The sequence below is a fragment of the Arachis hypogaea genome, chromosome 1 (genome assembly GCF_003086295.3).
Source record: "Arachis hypogaea cultivar Tifrunner chromosome 1, arahy.Tifrunner.gnm2.J5K5, whole genome shotgun sequence".
NCBI lineage: Eukaryota > Viridiplantae > Streptophyta > Magnoliopsida > Fabales > Fabaceae > Arachis > Arachis hypogaea.
Window position 1 is genome coordinate 10,833,902 of NC_092036.1, and position 17,549 is coordinate 10,851,450.

Genomic DNA, 17,549 nt, shown 5'->3' on the forward strand with positions numbered 1-17,549 from the left:
TGTACAATGTGTATAATGGGTTTAGGAATGTTCGATTAATAGGATATTACATGTTTATTATCACTGGTATTCGGATAGTTATTCTAGATAATATAGATGTATTGTATTTAAAAAATTAATAATATTTTATTTTAGATGTTCATTTTTAATTTATATTATACCAAATAAACAACTCAATATATACATCATACAAATATTATATTAACTTCCTAACAAAATTAAAAAAAATTTATATCATTTAAATTATAATTCATTATTAATTTTATACGGATATTTAATTACTTAACTTACTCCCGTGCATCAAAATTAAACTCACATAAATTTATAAAAAATTGGAGTGCTTATTTTGTCTCCTCCCTCTTTCTGTGTGTGAAGAGAAATTAGAAAATATATGTCTTTGTCAATGGAATCATGAGAATTGAGAAGGAGCAATGCTAAGTGTGTGTATATATAAAGCAATCCATTGCTACCACTTTCCTTCCACCTTCCATCTTTTCCGTTTTCCGTTTCCCTTTCTCTTCCCTCTCTCTGTTCCCTTCTTACCTTCTTCACTCACTCACATTCAATTATTGGAAACCTAACAGCACAACGAATTCAATCGAAACAAGAAACAAAAATGAAATATGTTTTGGTAACCGGTGGAGTTGTGAGTGGACTTGGAAAGGGAGTAACTGCCAGTAGTATTGGCTTGCTTCTCAAAGCTTGTGGACTTCGAGTAACTGCTATCAAAATTGGCATGTTTTTCTTTTCCTTCAACTATTTAACCATGCACGCGCGATAATTGTTACTTTCTTTTCGGATTTAGATTTACAAAGTGTTCAACTCTTTCTTTCAATTTTGGAACGGAGCGAGCTGGTACGTTAAATTGAAGTCTCACATTCTGAATTTTGATTTACAGATCCTTACTTGAACACAGATGCCGGAACAATGTCACCATTCGAGCATGGAGAAGTGTTTGTGTTGGATGACGGAGGCGAGGTACACAATTTCTCGCTAATTATCCATCTTCAATTTTCAATTTGACGCTAGATTCTCCCAAAAATGAAAAGGAAAAGCATGTTTGTTTGTTTGAAGAGAAAATGAAGGGAAAAGAAAAGTTAGTTAGGTAGCAACTTTAGGCAAAATTTTCCGGAGTGAATAGATCAAAAGCACATGGTGTTTGTTAATTTCTTACTTTTTTTAAGTAGAATTATAAAAAGAGAAATGATGAATCTTGATAGGTGGACCTGGATCTTGGAAACTATGAGCGCTTTATGGATATCAAGTTGACTCGTGATAATAACATAACCACTGGGAAGATTTACCAGGCAAGTTTCTTTTTTTCTTTCTTTCTTCACACTCCAACATGTTTTCAATAATATATGATGTTGTTTACTTGTTTCAGTTCAGTGTTTTCTCCTCTTTTAGATTCTGAACAAAAAAAAAAAAAGAAATTGCAAATTTACAAAAGAACCCTTGTTTATGTTTATCTCCTTCAGTTTTGGATTTTTTAAACCAGTCAAGAGTTAACAATATTCAACTCATACAATGAAAATTTGTGGTTGTGGTTGCTGATGCAGCACACATTAAGATTAAGACTGTGTTTGGATATTGTCACTGGAGATAACAAAATTCTTCTGTATTTCTGAAACAAAATGCTATCCAAACACTAAAAATCAGCTACCAAATATGTTTAACTCATTTTTAATGTATATTTTGTATTACAACATATATTCTATATGAACGACTGATGTTCTATCTAAGCGTGAAAATAGAAATAGAAAATATCTGTTTTTATGGTTTCTCCTTTTTTTTTTAAAAAAAAAGCTCAGCTGAGCTGAATGTTTTATTTTATTTTATTTTATTTTTAATTTTTATTTGTTTATTTATTTTTTGCAGTCTGTAATTGAAAAGGAGAGAAGAGGAGACTATTTGGGAAAGACTGTTCAGGTTCCACAGCTTAATTTTGTGATTTTCTTTTTAATTCTTTTTTCAATGTTTGTGGTGTCTAATGATGTTTTTATATTTCATCTTTTTAGGTTGTCCCTCATATCACGGATGCAATTCAAGAGTGGATAGAAAGGGTGGCCCACATACCAGTAGATGGAAAACCAGGTTCAGCTGATGTCTGTGTCATTGAATTGGGTGGAACCATAGGTAACACACTTACACTCTTCTAAACAATCTTTTCTTTTTCTTCTTCTTTTTTAATACACTTTTTAATGTCTAAGATAACATTATTACTAAATCCTTGGTTTTATTATATGCAGGTGATATTGAGTCCATGCCATTTATTCAGGCATTAGGACAATTCTCATATAAAGTAGGTAAGAATGATACTAAATTTTATGGCAAAGATTGTTTCTCTGATGAATACTTGATGTACAAATTGAAGTATGTGTATCTGTATCCGTATGGAGTACTTAAATACTACTAATTTTATGGAAAAGATTGTTTCTCTGATAATACTTGATGTACAAATTGAAGTATGTGCATCGTATTTGTATCTGTATCCCTATCCATATTGAGTACTTAAATGTGTGTGTATGTACGTATGCAGGTGCTGGCAACTTCTGTTTAGTTCATGTCAGCCTTGTTCCTGTTTTGAACTGTGTTGGTGAACAGGTAAGGATAATAACACGTCTTTTGAACAATTCTTCAAGGACTGTGTATGATTCATGTAGAAGATTTGTTTGGTTTCATCTGAACGTGGCAAATTTTGATTTTGATTTTGGTTTCAGAAAACAAAACCAACCCAGCATAGTGTTAGAGGACTAAGAGGTCAAGGACTGGCTCCACATATCTTAGCATGCCGCAGCACAATGGTTCCTCTCTCCTTCCCTCTCTCACACACACGCACGCATGCACACACACATATATAAATCAATCTTGTCCATGACAAAAAAAAAAAACATACTGGTGACAAATTAGTTGTTCAGGATTTTGAAAGGCGACGAATTTGTCTCTCACTAGTTCTTTAGTGGACAAGTTCGTCCTTAGCCATCTCGATACATGTACAAATTTTGTATGAAATGACTAACCTGTCGCTTTTTATATCCGTAATGATGGAAGACAAATTTTTTATTTTTTAAAGCCCGAGAGTCGGGTTTATACCTCTTATTAGTGAACAAATGTGCACAAAACACACAAGAATTTCGATGTATATTTTCATTTTAGGGGTCTAACACAATTGCTTCTCAGGTTCTGGATGAAGCTGCTAAAGGAAAACTCTCTCAGTTTTGCCTGATTCCGGTATGTGGTTTTAAGGATTAAAGATATTTAGATGATCTTAAGTTTTGAAATGGTTATCAGTTTTCTGAATTGAAATTATGTATGTATCTATGTATGTTTCCAGGGAGAAAACATAATTACTCTGTATGATGTTCCCAACATCTGGCATATTCCTTTGCTTCTAAGAGTAAGTTTCTTCCTAAAACTGCTGAACTTCACAAATCATATCTTAGTTTTAGGTACCAATTTCTTACAAAATTTTCTTATTCTGGTCTATAGGATCAGAAGGCTCATGAAGCAATATTTAAAGTGCTGAACCTTAATTGGTTAGTTTCACAAACTCCCTCAAGAATTGTTCTATTTCTTGTCCTTGAATTAATGGAAATTGAGGATTTTTTTTTTTGTCCTTTTGATCTTTCTTGACGGCTTAATTTGTGGTTTTGTATATACAGTGTAATTAAGGAGCCTAGATTAGATGAATGGACTAATAGAGCTGAGGCTTGCGATTTGCTGCATGAACCAGTGAGTTTCTGCTCGAAATCCAACCTTGTTCGTTGTTCGTGATTATTAGCGATAGTTTCAATGTTATGTCTTGCAAATTTCAGGTTCGTATAGCCTTGGTGGGAAAATATACAGAGCTTTCGGATGCCTACCTCTCTGTTCTTAAGGTCGAGTTAGTTATATAAACTCTTGCTGCATCATTATTATGATTTTCCTAAGATTCATTCTGCTATGAACATGTAAAGCTTATTTAGATTTTCTTAGAATTAACATTGTTACTTACAATATCGACTTTTCAGGCCTTAGTGCATGCTTCTGTTGATTGCCGAAAGAAACTTTTTGTCGACTGGATTCCAGCAAGCAACCTTGAAGATGCAACTGCAAAGGAGGTAACATCAATTTGATTCATTTACATTGCATGAGCATGTTATTTATTTATTTTTTTATAATCTCAGCTTCTTCTCATTGTTCCTTTTTTTAATGTTGCAGAATCCAGATGCTTATAAGGCTGCATGGAAGTTGTTGAAGGTTTGAATTGCAGTCTTTTAATATCAATTACCTTCTCTTTAATTCCAAGAAATTTCAATGTTCATTTATCTAACTGGAGTCTTTATATTCAGGGTGCTGAAGGTATTCTTGTTCCCGGAGGATTCGGGGATAGAGGAGTGCAAGGAAAAATTCTCGCAGTTAAATATGCCCGCGAAAACAGAATTCCATTCCTTGGCATTTGTCTTGGAATGCAGATTGCTGTCGTAGAGTTTGCACGATCTGTTCTGGGTGTAAAAGATGCTACAAGCACTGAATTCGATCTGAATACCAAGAGTCCATATGTTATATTCATGCCTGAGGTGTCTATTCTTGTGTCAACTATGTTCAGTGCTAAGAAAAGTGTCTGTTATTCCTATGTGTGATTTTCTTAAACCGATTTTTTTAGGGATCGAAAACACATATGGGGGGTACCATGCGTCTCGGATCGAGGAGGACATATTTCCAAACCAAAGAATGCAAATCTGCAAAACTGTAAGTATTAATACTCCACAGAATTATTTGTTGAAGACCATTTTTATGATCATGCAGGACAATATGATCATTTTTAATTTTGCATTCAATAAGTAGATAAACATATCCATATACATATATACTGTTATTAGGATTTTAACCTTTAGACCCTCCCTCTTAGATATGGCTGCAGAAGCTTCATTGATGAGAGACATCGGCATAGATATGAGGTATTGCATTGCCATGCATGAGAAATTATTATTCTGTAAACTTTGTGTATCGGACAGAAAATGATCGTCGCCATATATATGCAGGTGAATCCTGATTTTGTATCTCGCCTCGAAAATGCTGGTCTTTCGTTTACTGGGAAGGACGAAACCGGCCAGCGCATGGAGGTTAATACATTCTGATGGAACTTACACTTAGTATAAGTCTATCAGCATATGCTTTAAATCTAAATTCTTGTTTGTTTATTCATGCTGCAGATTGCTGAACTACCTAATCATCCATACTTTGTTGGTGTTCAATTCCATCCTGAATTTAAATCAAGACCAGGAAAACCTTCTCCTTTATTCTTAGGTAATTCTTTGATTCTTGTCATCCAAGTTAAATTTCAAGTTTATCATCTATTGCATTCTGGTACTAAGACTAGATTGAGACTTGCGCGATGCATAGACAGAAAAATTGGATAGTAAAAATTTCTGTTTACATGATCTTGTCATGCACAGGGTTTATTGCGGCAGCATGCGGCCAACTGGATGTGGTCTTACAGCGCTGTTCAAACGTTGACAGCAACGGTCTTCTAAAAGTCCCACCAATCAAAACATACCAAAAAAAAAGTTCACTAAAGCCAAGTTATAGGCCCCCAGAATATGTTTTGGAAAGTGTCAAGGGTTTGAATTTCTAAGTTGGCTATGCTGGTCTTTTGTTTCTTGTGAATTGGTGAAATTACTGTGGAGGGCTTTTCAGTTATTGATGTTGTCTCTGAGAACCAAGTCTTGTACAGTCAATTGAACCTTGGTGGTAGGGTATATAGTGTTTTTCAGAGGATACAAAGAGAGAGAGAAAGAAAGAAAGAGCTTGGGATCCCTTTCTTTTTAATGGGGGCAAGCTTGTTTTATGTTTTTATTATAATTGTGTCAGCAGGGTGAGGAACTCTCTTTTAGCTTCCTTTTTATCTTATGTTTTAGTGCAATGGCAAAGCTTTGGTTTTTGCATAGATTTTCATGATGTCTATAGAGTGCAAAGAAATTTCTTGTGGACTTTAATGTTTTATTTCTATATTATTGACTGAATGACTGTAATGTTAAGCTTCTTTTTCCTTTAGGTTGTCATGTACTAATTATTTCAAAACCAGCATATATGTATCACAAATTTACAAAGATTAAGAAATGATTTAACCAAACCATATTATATTTAATGTCTTAGATTCTTAACCATCAAAGTAAAAAAATTGGTGCATCAACAGAACTTGTCATAAAGTTTGGTCCCCTCTCTTTTTGGTTCCCTAAGTGAAAGCTGAGGTGATATCCACATCAACTTTTTATTTTAACTTGTAAGGGGAAAGTGGAACCAATGCATGTGATGTTTTTCCAACTTGACAATGAATCCCTAAGTTGAGAAGGGTCCTCCTACTTACCCCCCAACAAAGATGAGGTAAACAACTAAACATACCACAACATCAGTCAACCAACAATTCAAGGGGGTTTGATATTTTTCGTTTGCCATTGCTCGAGTCTAACTGTCTAAGTTACTCTCATGCCTTTGGGAATATGGTGCTCACAACACCTTAAAAAGAAGAAACATTTTAGTTTATTAACTAAAGATGTAAAGCTCACTTGAATTATTATATATTTTTTCTCACCTTATCCTAATCTGACAAACCAAAAATTAATCCGCTTTAAATCTAAACTACATTTAAGGATTGTTACTGACCAATAGATTACTGCGTATACAAAACATGATTCAAACATCCCGACACATGCTTAAACAGACGAGTGAGCTGAACACTCGTCCAACTCAAATTTATTAGCTCACTTGAATTATAAAATTTAGTCCCACATTATAACATGAAGCATTTTTTTTTCTCTTTTTTGGATGAAACAACTAACATTTGGGTTTTATTACCTGGAAGTAAAATCCTAACTAGTTCTGCCTGACCCAACGGAGGTCTCACAAAGGGCAGAAAATTTTCAGCCATTTTTTAAAAAATTATTATTTATTTCTAAGGATCAAAGCTGTTAAGTTTGAAAAACTAATATGATCAAACATTATTTTTATGATATGAGGGGCCATAGGCCCAAGAAAGGTAAAAAAAAACAAAAGAAAAAACCAAAGAAAGCACACTAGCGCCTACGGGGAAGCATTATTAATTAATTGATTTGTTTGATGAATTTGGTGGGTGTGCAGAAGAACAACTCAGTTTTTATAATGGGCCAAAAGCCAAACAAGCCCAAGCTGATCATTGAATTAATTTAGCCTTGTACATATTAATAATGGTTGAAACCTTGAAATTAAAAGAAAAGAAATCCTAGGCCCAAATTAAACAAGCCACATATCAAATTGGTCCAACATTAGTGGCTGCAGAAACAAAGAGAAATCAAAATGGGCTAAACAAATGGAACCAAGCCCAATTAAAGGAAACAACCCAAGAGTCAAGAATGATAATTCAAAACAAAAGAAAAGAAGAAAATGGCCCAAGGATTTTAAGGCATGCTTCGATTACTCCATGACTTAGGAGCCGAAAGTAAAAATTCAATTGAGTTTAATTTTATTAAAAGCATGCTTCGGTTACTATATCTCTTCGTAACTGTAACTTCAAATTCAATTGAGTTTAATTTACATTGAAAGCTTTACACGTTACTTTATGTATTGGGTAATGGAAGTGAGAATTCATTTTAGTTTAATTTCATTTAATGCTTCCATCAAAAGTTTCTTTCTTCTCTCTTCTCTCTTCTCTCTCCTTCGGTCACGTCTATCATCAGAAAAGAAGATAGAAGAAAAAATAAAGTCTCAGAGAAATGGCTATAAAGAAAGGCTCAGAAAGATATTTTCTACAGAAGGAAAGATTTGAAAAAAGACTTCAAGATTTTGTTGCCAAGAAAAGGAAAGGATCAACTTCGGTCAGGAAGTAGGTTTACCTTGATAAAAATTTTATTTTTGCTTTTTGTTCCACCAAGAAGAAGATAGCCTCTGAGTCTCTAGAGGGAAAGAAGCAAAAATGGAAAGCTTGAAGCCAGTCTGGATCAGAACTACATCAACACTCATAATCAAATCTTGGGGCCAAAGTCAAGTTCTAGGGTCCAGATTGAAGAAGATGGATGAAAAAGGATGAGAGAGATGCATGCAACAGATTCGGGTGATCTCTCTCTCTCTCCTCTGGTGAAGCCGCCGCTACTCTGATGTTGGAAAAAAAGACAGTGGTAGGGTTGAACATGATTCAACCTTGGAAGTTTCACTCTTTTATATTAAGGGTGAACGGCCAAGGGTTGAAGATAAGGAGTGAGAGACACATTTAGGTTTCCATAGCTCTTTGAGATGTTTATTCTTCTCCTTTATGGCTTTCATTGAATATTTCTTTTTTTTCAGTTTAGTCTGTCTGTGTTTCATTGGTAAAAGGCAAAATGTGAGGTTTTGTAAGAAAAAGCCAATGAGTAGAAAAAGGCAGAGAGTTAAAGAAAAAGCCATAGTTATCTCAGAAATTCTTTGTATGTATTTCTGTTTTGTTGTTATGAACCTGAGGGGATTCTCTTCCAAGTTGGGTTAGCACTTTGCGGTTGAAAGCTAGGTTTGAGTCCTAGTCAAGTTCAGGTTGGGTTAGAATCTGGACTTGTTTTCTTACAAGTTGGGTGAGCACTTTGCTGTTAAAAGCTAAGGTGAGTCCTAGTCAAGTTCAGATTGGGTTAGAATCTGGACTTGTCCCAAATAGGATTGGGTAGATCCTAGAGAGAATTGGTGAAATTCTGTCACTGTTGTGATGGAGACTGGATGTAGGCTGCATTGCACTTAGTAGCTGAATCAGGATACATCTTGGTGTGATTCTCTCTTCTCTACTTTGTTTCTGCTTCTGGCACTCAGGAGACAAAATAAAAAATGTCTCTCAATTTATTACGAGACAAAATAAAAATGTCTTTTAACTTTTTATGAGACAAAAGTAAAAATATCTTCTGAAATTTTTTTACAAGGGCAAAAGTAATATTCTATAAAAAGGGTAGCTAAGATTTAATTTCCCCTTCTCTTAGTCACTGATTACCATCAATTGGTATCATAGCTTGTTCTCAAAGAGATCAAGTTTCACAGCTTGGAGGAAAGATCTTGATGGTGAACTACATGGGTTCCAACACAGTGGCTTATATTCTGACAGAAGGACAGTCCAACAACAGACCTACATTCTTCAACAAAAAAAAGGAATTATAATTATGAGAAAGAAAGAATGAAGATCCTTATTCAGTCAGTTGATTATAACCTGTGGAAGATAATCATAAATGGTCCTCAAGTCCCTACAAAGGCTAGCGCTGGTAGTGTTGTCTCTCCCAAAGCCAAAGCAGAATGGAATGAAAATGACAAAAAAAGGGAAAACTAAATGCTAATGCTGTCAACATGCTGAACTATGCAATCAGCTTTAAAGAATACCGGAAGGTTTCAAGATGCAAAACAGTAAAGAAAACCTTGGATAATCTTCAAGTCACACATGAGGGCACTACACAAGTAAAAGAAATCAGAATTAACATGCTGAGCAAAGAGTATGAGATGTTCTCTATGAAGGAAGGAGAATCAAGTGATGACATGTTCAAGAGATTCTCTATCATCATTAATAGTTTGGATGCTATAGGGATTACTCATTCCGAACAGATGCTAATGAGAAAAGTCTTGAGAAACTTGACAAGGGAGTGAAAAACTAAGGCCACTGTTATCTTATCTATGAAAGCAGTAACCTAAGTCAAATGATCTATAATGAGTTGAGAGGAAAAAAATCACTCACAAAAAAAATGATACAAAAAAAGAAAACAAGTGGCTCTTAAATTTTGCACTGAATCATTGGATGATGAATCCAGTGACTGTTTATAAGATGACGAGTTTGTATGTTTTGCTAGGAAACTTAAAAGGATGATGGGATTCAAAAAAAGAAGCAGAAGTGACAACTCAAAGAAACTAAAAAGGAAGGGACTTATGTCTTCTTGGGAGGATCTCAAGATTGACTCAGATGAGGAAGAAGACTCCGAAGATAGAGCACAAATATGTTTCATGGTTGATGAAGATCAACAAAAAGAGGTAAATTACTATGACTTATCTCTTGATGATTTGCATGTAACTATTGATGATCTCACTCACTATTATGAAATATTGCTGAATAAATATAATAAATGCAAATCTAAAAATAAAGTTTTGAAAACTGAAAATGAGTTTTTGAAAGAAAAAGGTGAAGGAGACCAAATGTGCTTTTGATCTCTTTGAGAAAAATAGATTCTTAAAATCTGAAATGAAAAAGTTCAAAGAAAAGCACATTATTGATCCCTCTCAAGAATTTGTTGTTGAAAATAAAAGATTAAATGATATGATCAAAAGTTTGAATAATGATTTAGCAAAATGTGCACATAGTTCAAGCAATTTGGACAAATTACTTGCTAATTAAAGACCTTTGTTTGAGAAATCAGATTTAGGATTCGTAACAAAAAATTATGCAATTTTTGAAAAAAATCACTTGCAAAATTCACAGAATCATCTTCAAAATAAAATCATCATTTGATAAATCTGGTCTTGGATATTCATCTCACATTGATGTTGACTTTAAAAAAATCATATTTTAAAAAAAATGCATCTTATTCAAAATTTGAACCTGCTTCAAATAACTCTGGTTTGGGTTACATCTCTAACAATGAGGCCGTTTTTAGAAAACTCTTCTTTCACAAAAGAGCCTCAAGTTCTAGAAATTCATATGTGGCAAGAAATTCTAGATTAAAATTTTTTTGCAAGAGGAGGTACTAATGTTAGATATGGATTTTTCAAAAAATACACCATTTTTTAAATACCAGAAAATTCAAATCATTTGATCACCATCAGCATCATATCTTAAATTGTTCTCAGCAACATGCTCACACAAATCTCTCTTTTAATTGCAATAAATTTTGTCATTCTTCTTCTTAATGTTTTATTGATAAAAGAAGAGTAGAAAACAAAATATACAAGATTGTTTGTAATTTTAATGCACTTGGGCAACCAAGAAGGATTAACTTCAAAGAATCCAAATTATTTTGGATACCTAAAAAATTTGTGCAGTTTTACTTAGCATCCAAGAAGAAGAAAGACATGTGATACTTGAATAGGGGATGCTCTAGGCACATGACCGAAAAGTCCACTTTCTTCATCAGGCTTGATATATATACGATGGAAGCTTTGTGACTTTCGGTTACAATGAAAAATTGTGACCGTAGGTAAGGTTGGTAAGAATTTCTCAACTTTCATTGATGTTGTATTTTGAGTTGATGGGTTGAAACACAATCTTCTAGACATTAGCCAATTGTGTGATTTATGTTATTTGTTTATTTTCAAAAAATTGGAATGTTTGGTGGTAAAAAAATTTTGAAAATAGTGTTTGAAGCTAAAAGATGCAATAATGTGTATGGACTAACCTTAGAGGAACTAAAAGAACAAAATATAGCTTGTTTTACTTCTATGGAATCTGAAAAATGGTTATGGCACAAGAAACTGGAACATGCAAACATGCTTTAAATTTCTAAGCTTGTGAAAAAGAATATGGTTAGAAGTCTTCTTAAAATAAAATTTGACAAAGACATCATTTGTGATGATTGTCAATTGGGTAAACAAGCTAAAAATTCTTTCAAACCCAAAGATAACATCTCAACCAAAAGAACAGTGAAAATGCTATATATTGATCTTTTTGGTCTTATAAGGACTCAAAGTCTTGGTGGTAAGCACTATAGCTTAGTGATGTTTCATGACTATATTAAGTTTGGATGGATTATTTTCTTAGCTCATAAGAATGATGTCTTTCTTGCTTTTTCAACTCTATGCAAAAAGATCCAAAATGAAATTTTTTGAAAATTATTTTCTTAAGAAGTGATCATGAAAATGAGTTTGGAAATCAATACTTTGATGAATTTAGTATTTCATATAATTTTTCATGTCCTAAAATACCTTAATAAAATAGAGTTGTTGAAAGGAGAAATAGAGGCCTTCAAGAAATGACTAGGGATATATATGTTTTGGTGAAAATGAAATTCCAAAATTCTTTTGGATTGAAGCTATATTTTGAACAAAATGAGATTAGAAAAGTTTTAAAGAAAACACCATGTGAGCTTTGAAAAGGAGTACCACCCAATCTTAAGTACTTTCATACTTTTGGATGTAAATATTTTGTGTTAAACTCTAAAGATAATCTTAGAAAATTTGATCCAAAATCTTATGCAGGTATCTTTGTTGGATATTCAACCTCTAGTAAATCTTATAGAATTTATATCAAGAAACATAGAATAATTAAGGAGTCCATACATATCATTTTCTTATGATTCTAACTCTATTTCAAGTGTTGTTGAGAAAATTGATGCAGAAACTGAAATTGTACAAAATTCAGATAGAATTCAAGAAAAAGACAAATTTAAATCTACAATAAAAGATGTTGTTCACAATTCTACAGACCAGAATCTAGGAGACGATTCTGTTTTGTCTCCTCTTGACATAGAAATTTCTGAAAATCTCAATGGAACTGATCATGTTCATACTCAACCTGAGATCACCTCACCAAAATCAAGAATGAAAGTTCTTAAAGAACTATCCACATGAAGAAAATACTTGAAGATCTCTCTTGGATAAAAGTGATGGAGGAAGAGCTGGTCCAATTTGAGAAAAATAAAGTTTGAACTCTAATGCCTTATCCGAATGCTGGGTATTGTGATGCAGATTTTGCTGAAATCGTGTGAATAGAAGCAGTACTTCAAGAATTTGTTGTTTTCTTGGACAATCCTTGAATGTGTGGTCAAGCAAGAAGCAAGTTACTGCTGCTCTGTCAACGGCTGAGGCCGAATATATCTCGACTTCCTCTTGTTCTCAATTGACTTGGTTTAAAACACAACTTGCACATTACAAATTACAAGTCAATAGTATCTCTATGTTTTATGACAACTTGAGTGCAATAAATTTTTTTTTTAAAAAAATCCTATTTTACACTCAAGAACTAAGCACATTGAAATAAGATTTCATTCGATAAAAGAACATGTGCAAAAGAGAACAATTGACATACAATTTATGAAATATGAGGATCAATTGGTTGATATTTTTACAAAACCTCTATGTGAAGATAGATTTTGTAAATTGAGAACTACTCTAGGGACTGTTGATTGATGAGTTTTTTGAAATAAATATTCTTAAAGATTTTTCTGGTTATTTTTGTCTCGCAGATTACAGGGAGACAAAACCGGGCAGATGATGACTCCCTCTAAGTTCCATGAAGTTCAGATTATGTGTTGATAATTTTAAATGAATTTGGATCTGAACTAAATCCTTGGTGGTCAAATGTGCTTCCTTAAAATCACCACTAAGCATAAGAAAAAGTTGTTTTGTTTTATGAAGTGGGTCTCGTTGTTTGTTTTGATCACATACAACAAAAAAAGAAGTATTTGCATTCATCATTTTTCAAGTCAAATAAGTTTCGAATTCTTTTTCAATTTTTATTTGACTTATCATTTTAAAACTGCCTGTATTGTTTTTTAAAATTCAAAATTTTTTGAATCTCATTTATTAAATTGGTTTGTGTTTTCAAAGGATTTTTAAACATTTAAAGAAGTTATTTTGATAACTTCTCATCTTCTCCAATATTTTCATTTTTCTTTACATATAAAATATTTTTAACTTACATTTTTCAGTATTTTGGTGTCGATCTGAGTAATGAAATCCAAGACATAATTTTATATCTTAAGGGTACTGGTGCTGTAAAGAAATCTAAGAAAAAGTGCACAAAGGACACGATTTTGAATGAAGAGGAAGATCCTCTTACAACCAAGGATGAGGGATCCGACGTTTAGTCCTATTTGATGCAACTGTTTTCTTACAATTTGCTTTTTGATGATACATTTTACAACTTCTATTGACACTAACACTATTATCTATTTTGCACTTGTGGTTTGCATATTGAATTGTTTTCTGTGCAGGTTTACTATCCTTGATAACAACAGGGGGAGTAAGTAATGTGTGAAAATAATTTGAAACAGTTGAACTTATGATACGTGAGACTGGCTGCAATTTTTTTTGTTTTAAACTATTATTTCATGCAGCTATGATTATGCATATTGCTCTATTGTGAATATTGCTTTGTTTTGTTATCTGAGTTTTTTTTAGGCTGCTTGCTGCTGAAAAACTGTTTCTGAAATATTGGTTTATCATTAATTTTTGTTCTATTTTTAGATTTTAGTTGTTGAATTCTGTTAGATGACTGTAACTTAGCTTTTACTTCTTTACATGATCTACACTTTTTGCATATGTGTTGAACTGTCTCTCCATGCAGGTATCCCTCCTTAATGAAAATAGGAGAAAAAAGAAAATAAATTGAAAGGCTGCTGTTTGTTTTTATCTATGATGATAATGTTTGAAGCTACTGTTTTTTATTTGAATTTATTTTTACAAATATGCAGTTTGATATGCTATTTTCATTTGAATTTGTTTTTTTATAGCTTAGCATCTGAAGTCTTGAATAAATAGCTTTTAATTAATATTTGGTTTAGCTTTGATTGATGCATATTTCAAGGCTGGTCGATGATTTTTGTGAATTAATAAGAGTCTTGCAAATTTTGATATATGATGTGTCCCTCCTTGATGACAAAAGGGGGAGAAAAACGAAAAAACAAAAAAATGATGAATTGAAACTGTTTAGTTTCCTTGATTAAAATTGTTTTTGCCTTGTTTTACTCTGTGTTATGATCTGATTTTGCTTTATTTTGAGTATTCTGATTTTAGTAGATATATGTCAACTTGAGCCTTGATTATTTTGATAAATGTGATGTTTGGATTATGAAATTTTATTAGGGTATTTGATAAACATTTTTGTTGTGAAAAACTGGCTCGGCCTTAAAGGTTCCAATCCTTGAATTTTTTATTTCTCGGAATTCATTGAAGCTTGTATACAAATTTTTTTTTGCTTTCTTGAATATCTTGTTGAATCAGACACATATTAACGGGGAGCTTATTGAACAAAAAGAAAGGAAAAGATTTCGGCAAATCTTCAAAGAGAAGTTATCTATTCTAACTCTTTCAATTCAGTTTAATAATGTTCGTCATCAAAAGAGAAATTGTTGAGTTTAAAAAATTAATATGATGATCAAATATTATTAATTAATTATTTTGTTTGATAAATTTGGTGAGTGAGCAGGAAAACAACTCAGTTTTCATAATGGGCCAAAAGCCAAACAAGTCCAAGCTGATAATTGAATTAATTTAGTCTTGTGCAAATTAATAATGGCTAAAACCTTGAAATTAAAGAAAAGAAATCCTAGGCCCAAATTAAACAAGCCACATATCAAATTGGTCCAACATTAGTGGGCTAAGAAATAAAGAGAAATCAAAATGGGCTAAACAAATGGAACCAACCCCAATTAAAGGAAACAATCCAAGAGTCAAGAATGATAATTTGCAGCAGAGGCCTAGCACAGATGGTTCAACTATCTGCCTCATACAGTGCTGCACCTGGGTTCTAGTCCCAGCTGAGGCTGGTTGTTGGTTTAAGGAACCTATGATATCCAATTACCCATGGTAGTGTGTGTGAGTGTGTTGTGTGTGTGTAACATGGGTGTAATGCTTAGGATTGGGAGTTGTCCAATCCACTTGACAAAAAAAAAAAAGAATGATAATTCAAAACAAAAGAAAAAAAGGAAATGATCCAAGGATTTCAATTCCATGACTTGGGATTAGAAAGCTTCACACGTTACTTTATGTCTTGGGTAATGGAAGTGAGAATTCATTTTGGTTTAATTTCATTTAATGCTTCCATCAAAAGTTTCTTTCTTCTCTCTTCTCTCTCCTCTCTTCTTCAGTCACGTCTATCATCAAAAAAGAAGATAAAAGAAAAAATGAAGCCTAAAAAAAAAAGCTATGAAGAAAGACTCAGAAAGATATTTTTTACAGAAGAAAAGATTTGAAAAAAGGCTTCAAGATTTTGTTGCCAAGAAAAAGAAAGGATCGACTTCGGTCAGGAAGCAGATTTACCTTGATAAAAAGTTTATTTCCGTTTTTGTTCTACCAAAAAGAAGATAGCCTCTGAGTCTCTAGAGGGGAAGAAGCAAAAATAGAAAGCTTGAAGCCAGCCTGGGCCAGAACCACATCAACGCTCAGAATCAAATTTTGGGGCCAAAGCTAAGTTGAAGGGTCCAGATTGAAGAAGATGGATGAAAAAGGATGAGAGAGATGCATGCAACAAATTCGAGCAATCTCTCTCTCTATTCTCTGGTGAAGCCGCTGTTACTCTGATGTTGGAGAAGAAGACAGTGCTAGGTTAAACATGATTCAACCTTGGAAGTTTCACTCTTTTATATTAAGGGTGAACGACCAAGGGTTGAAGATAAGGAGTGAGAGCACACGTTTGGATTTTCATAGCTCTTTGAGCTGTTTATTCTTCTCCTTCATGACTTTCATTGAATATTTCTTTTTTTCAGTTTAGTCTGTCTGTGTTTTATTGGTAAAAGACAAAATGTGAGGATTTGTAAAAAAAATCTAATGAGTGAAAAAAGGCAGAGAGTTAAAAAAAATCATAATTATCTCAGAAATTTTTTGTATGTATTTCTATTTTGTTGTCATGATCTTGAGGGGATTTCCTTATAAGTTGGGTTAGCACTTTGCAGTTAAAAGTTATGTTTGAGTCCTAGTCAAGTTCAGGTTTGGTTAGAATTTGGACTTGTTGTCTTGCAAGTTGGGTGAGCACTTTGCTGTTCAAAGCTAGGGTGAGTCCTAATTAAGTTTAGGTTAGGTTAGAATCTGAACTTGTTCCAGATAGGATTGGGTAGATCCTAGGGAGAATTGGTGAATGTAATTTTGTTGAAAGATAGTGAAATTCTGTCACTGTTGTGATGGAGACTGGATGTAAGTTGCATTGCACTTAGTAGTTGAACTAGGATACATCTTGGTGTGATTATCTCTTTTCTGCTTCGTTTCTGCTTTTGGCACTCAGGAGATAAAATGAAAAATGTCTCTCAATCTATTACGAGAGAAAATGAAAATGTCTCTCAACTTTTTATGAGGCAAAAGTAGAAATATCTCTTAAAATTTCTTTACAATAGCAAAAGTAATATTCTGCAAAAAGGGCAGTTAAGATTCAACCCTTCTTTTAGCCAATGATTACCATCAAAAGCAAACCATTAGTTAGGGTGTTAAGATGATAGTAGAATTTTTTTAATAATTATTTCATTAAAAAAAAGTAGAATTGTCAAAATAATATTTTAATATAAAATTAACTACTAGTCTATATTATATTTGATATCTTTGATACTTAGCCAAAAAAGAATATATATTGTTTTTTCCTTATAAGCAAAATTGTAAGAGATATTGCTATTCAATTCCAATAGGTGGCCAAAGATATTGGTACTTAGTTAGAAGAAGAAAATATTTCTAATAATTTGATATTCCTTATGATTAATAATAACCGTCAAACTATAGTAGTGTATAATATAGACACCCAAAAAATAAATAGTAGTGTAATATAAAATTATAGAGAACCCTATATTATATTTTAAATATTTGGGGGTTTTTCTATTACCAAATATATATTGGTACTTAGTCAAGCGAAGAAAAGTTTCTCTAATTAATTTGATTCACTATAATTCATTTGGTATTCATGGAGC

At 32.9% G+C, this 17,549-nt stretch overlaps 1 protein-coding gene across 1 annotated transcript; it reads left to right on the forward strand.

Moving 5' to 3' along the window:
- The first annotated feature begins 308 nt into the window (after positions 1-308).
- Positions 309-6,014, forward strand: LOC112796241 (uncharacterized). The gene is made up of 21 exons (XM_025838613.3): positions 309-734; positions 899-978; positions 1,221-1,307; positions 1,879-1,929; positions 2,019-2,136; positions 2,250-2,306; positions 2,540-2,604; positions 2,721-2,804; positions 3,181-3,231; positions 3,335-3,397; positions 3,490-3,536; positions 3,663-3,732; positions 3,816-3,878; positions 4,011-4,100; positions 4,201-4,239; positions 4,332-4,559; positions 4,646-4,731; positions 4,892-4,940; positions 5,025-5,105; positions 5,196-5,289; positions 5,439-6,014. The coding sequence occupies exons 1-21, from the start codon at positions 617-619 to the stop codon at positions 5,615-5,617; spliced, it is 1,800 nt and encodes a 599-aa protein (XP_025694398.1). The 5' UTR covers positions 309-616; the 3' UTR covers positions 5,618-6,014.
- Positions 6,015-17,549: the final 11,535 nt, after the last annotated feature.

What these genes read in the sequence shown, in the direction of transcription:
- LOC112796241 (XM_025838613.3), top strand. Translation starts at nt 617, where the DNA reads ATGAAATATGTTTTGGTAACCGGTGGAGTTGTGAGTGGACTTGGAAAG. An exon ending in AGTAACTGCTATCAAAATTG is followed by an intron (nt 735 to 898) that starts GCATGTTTTTCT and finishes TTTGATTTACAG; the next exon opens with ATCCTTACTTGAACACAGAT. An exon ending in TGAACTGTGTTGGTGAACAG is followed by an intron (nt 2,605 to 2,720) that starts GTAAGGATAATA and finishes TTTTGGTTTCAG; the next exon opens with AAAACAAAACCAACCCAGCA.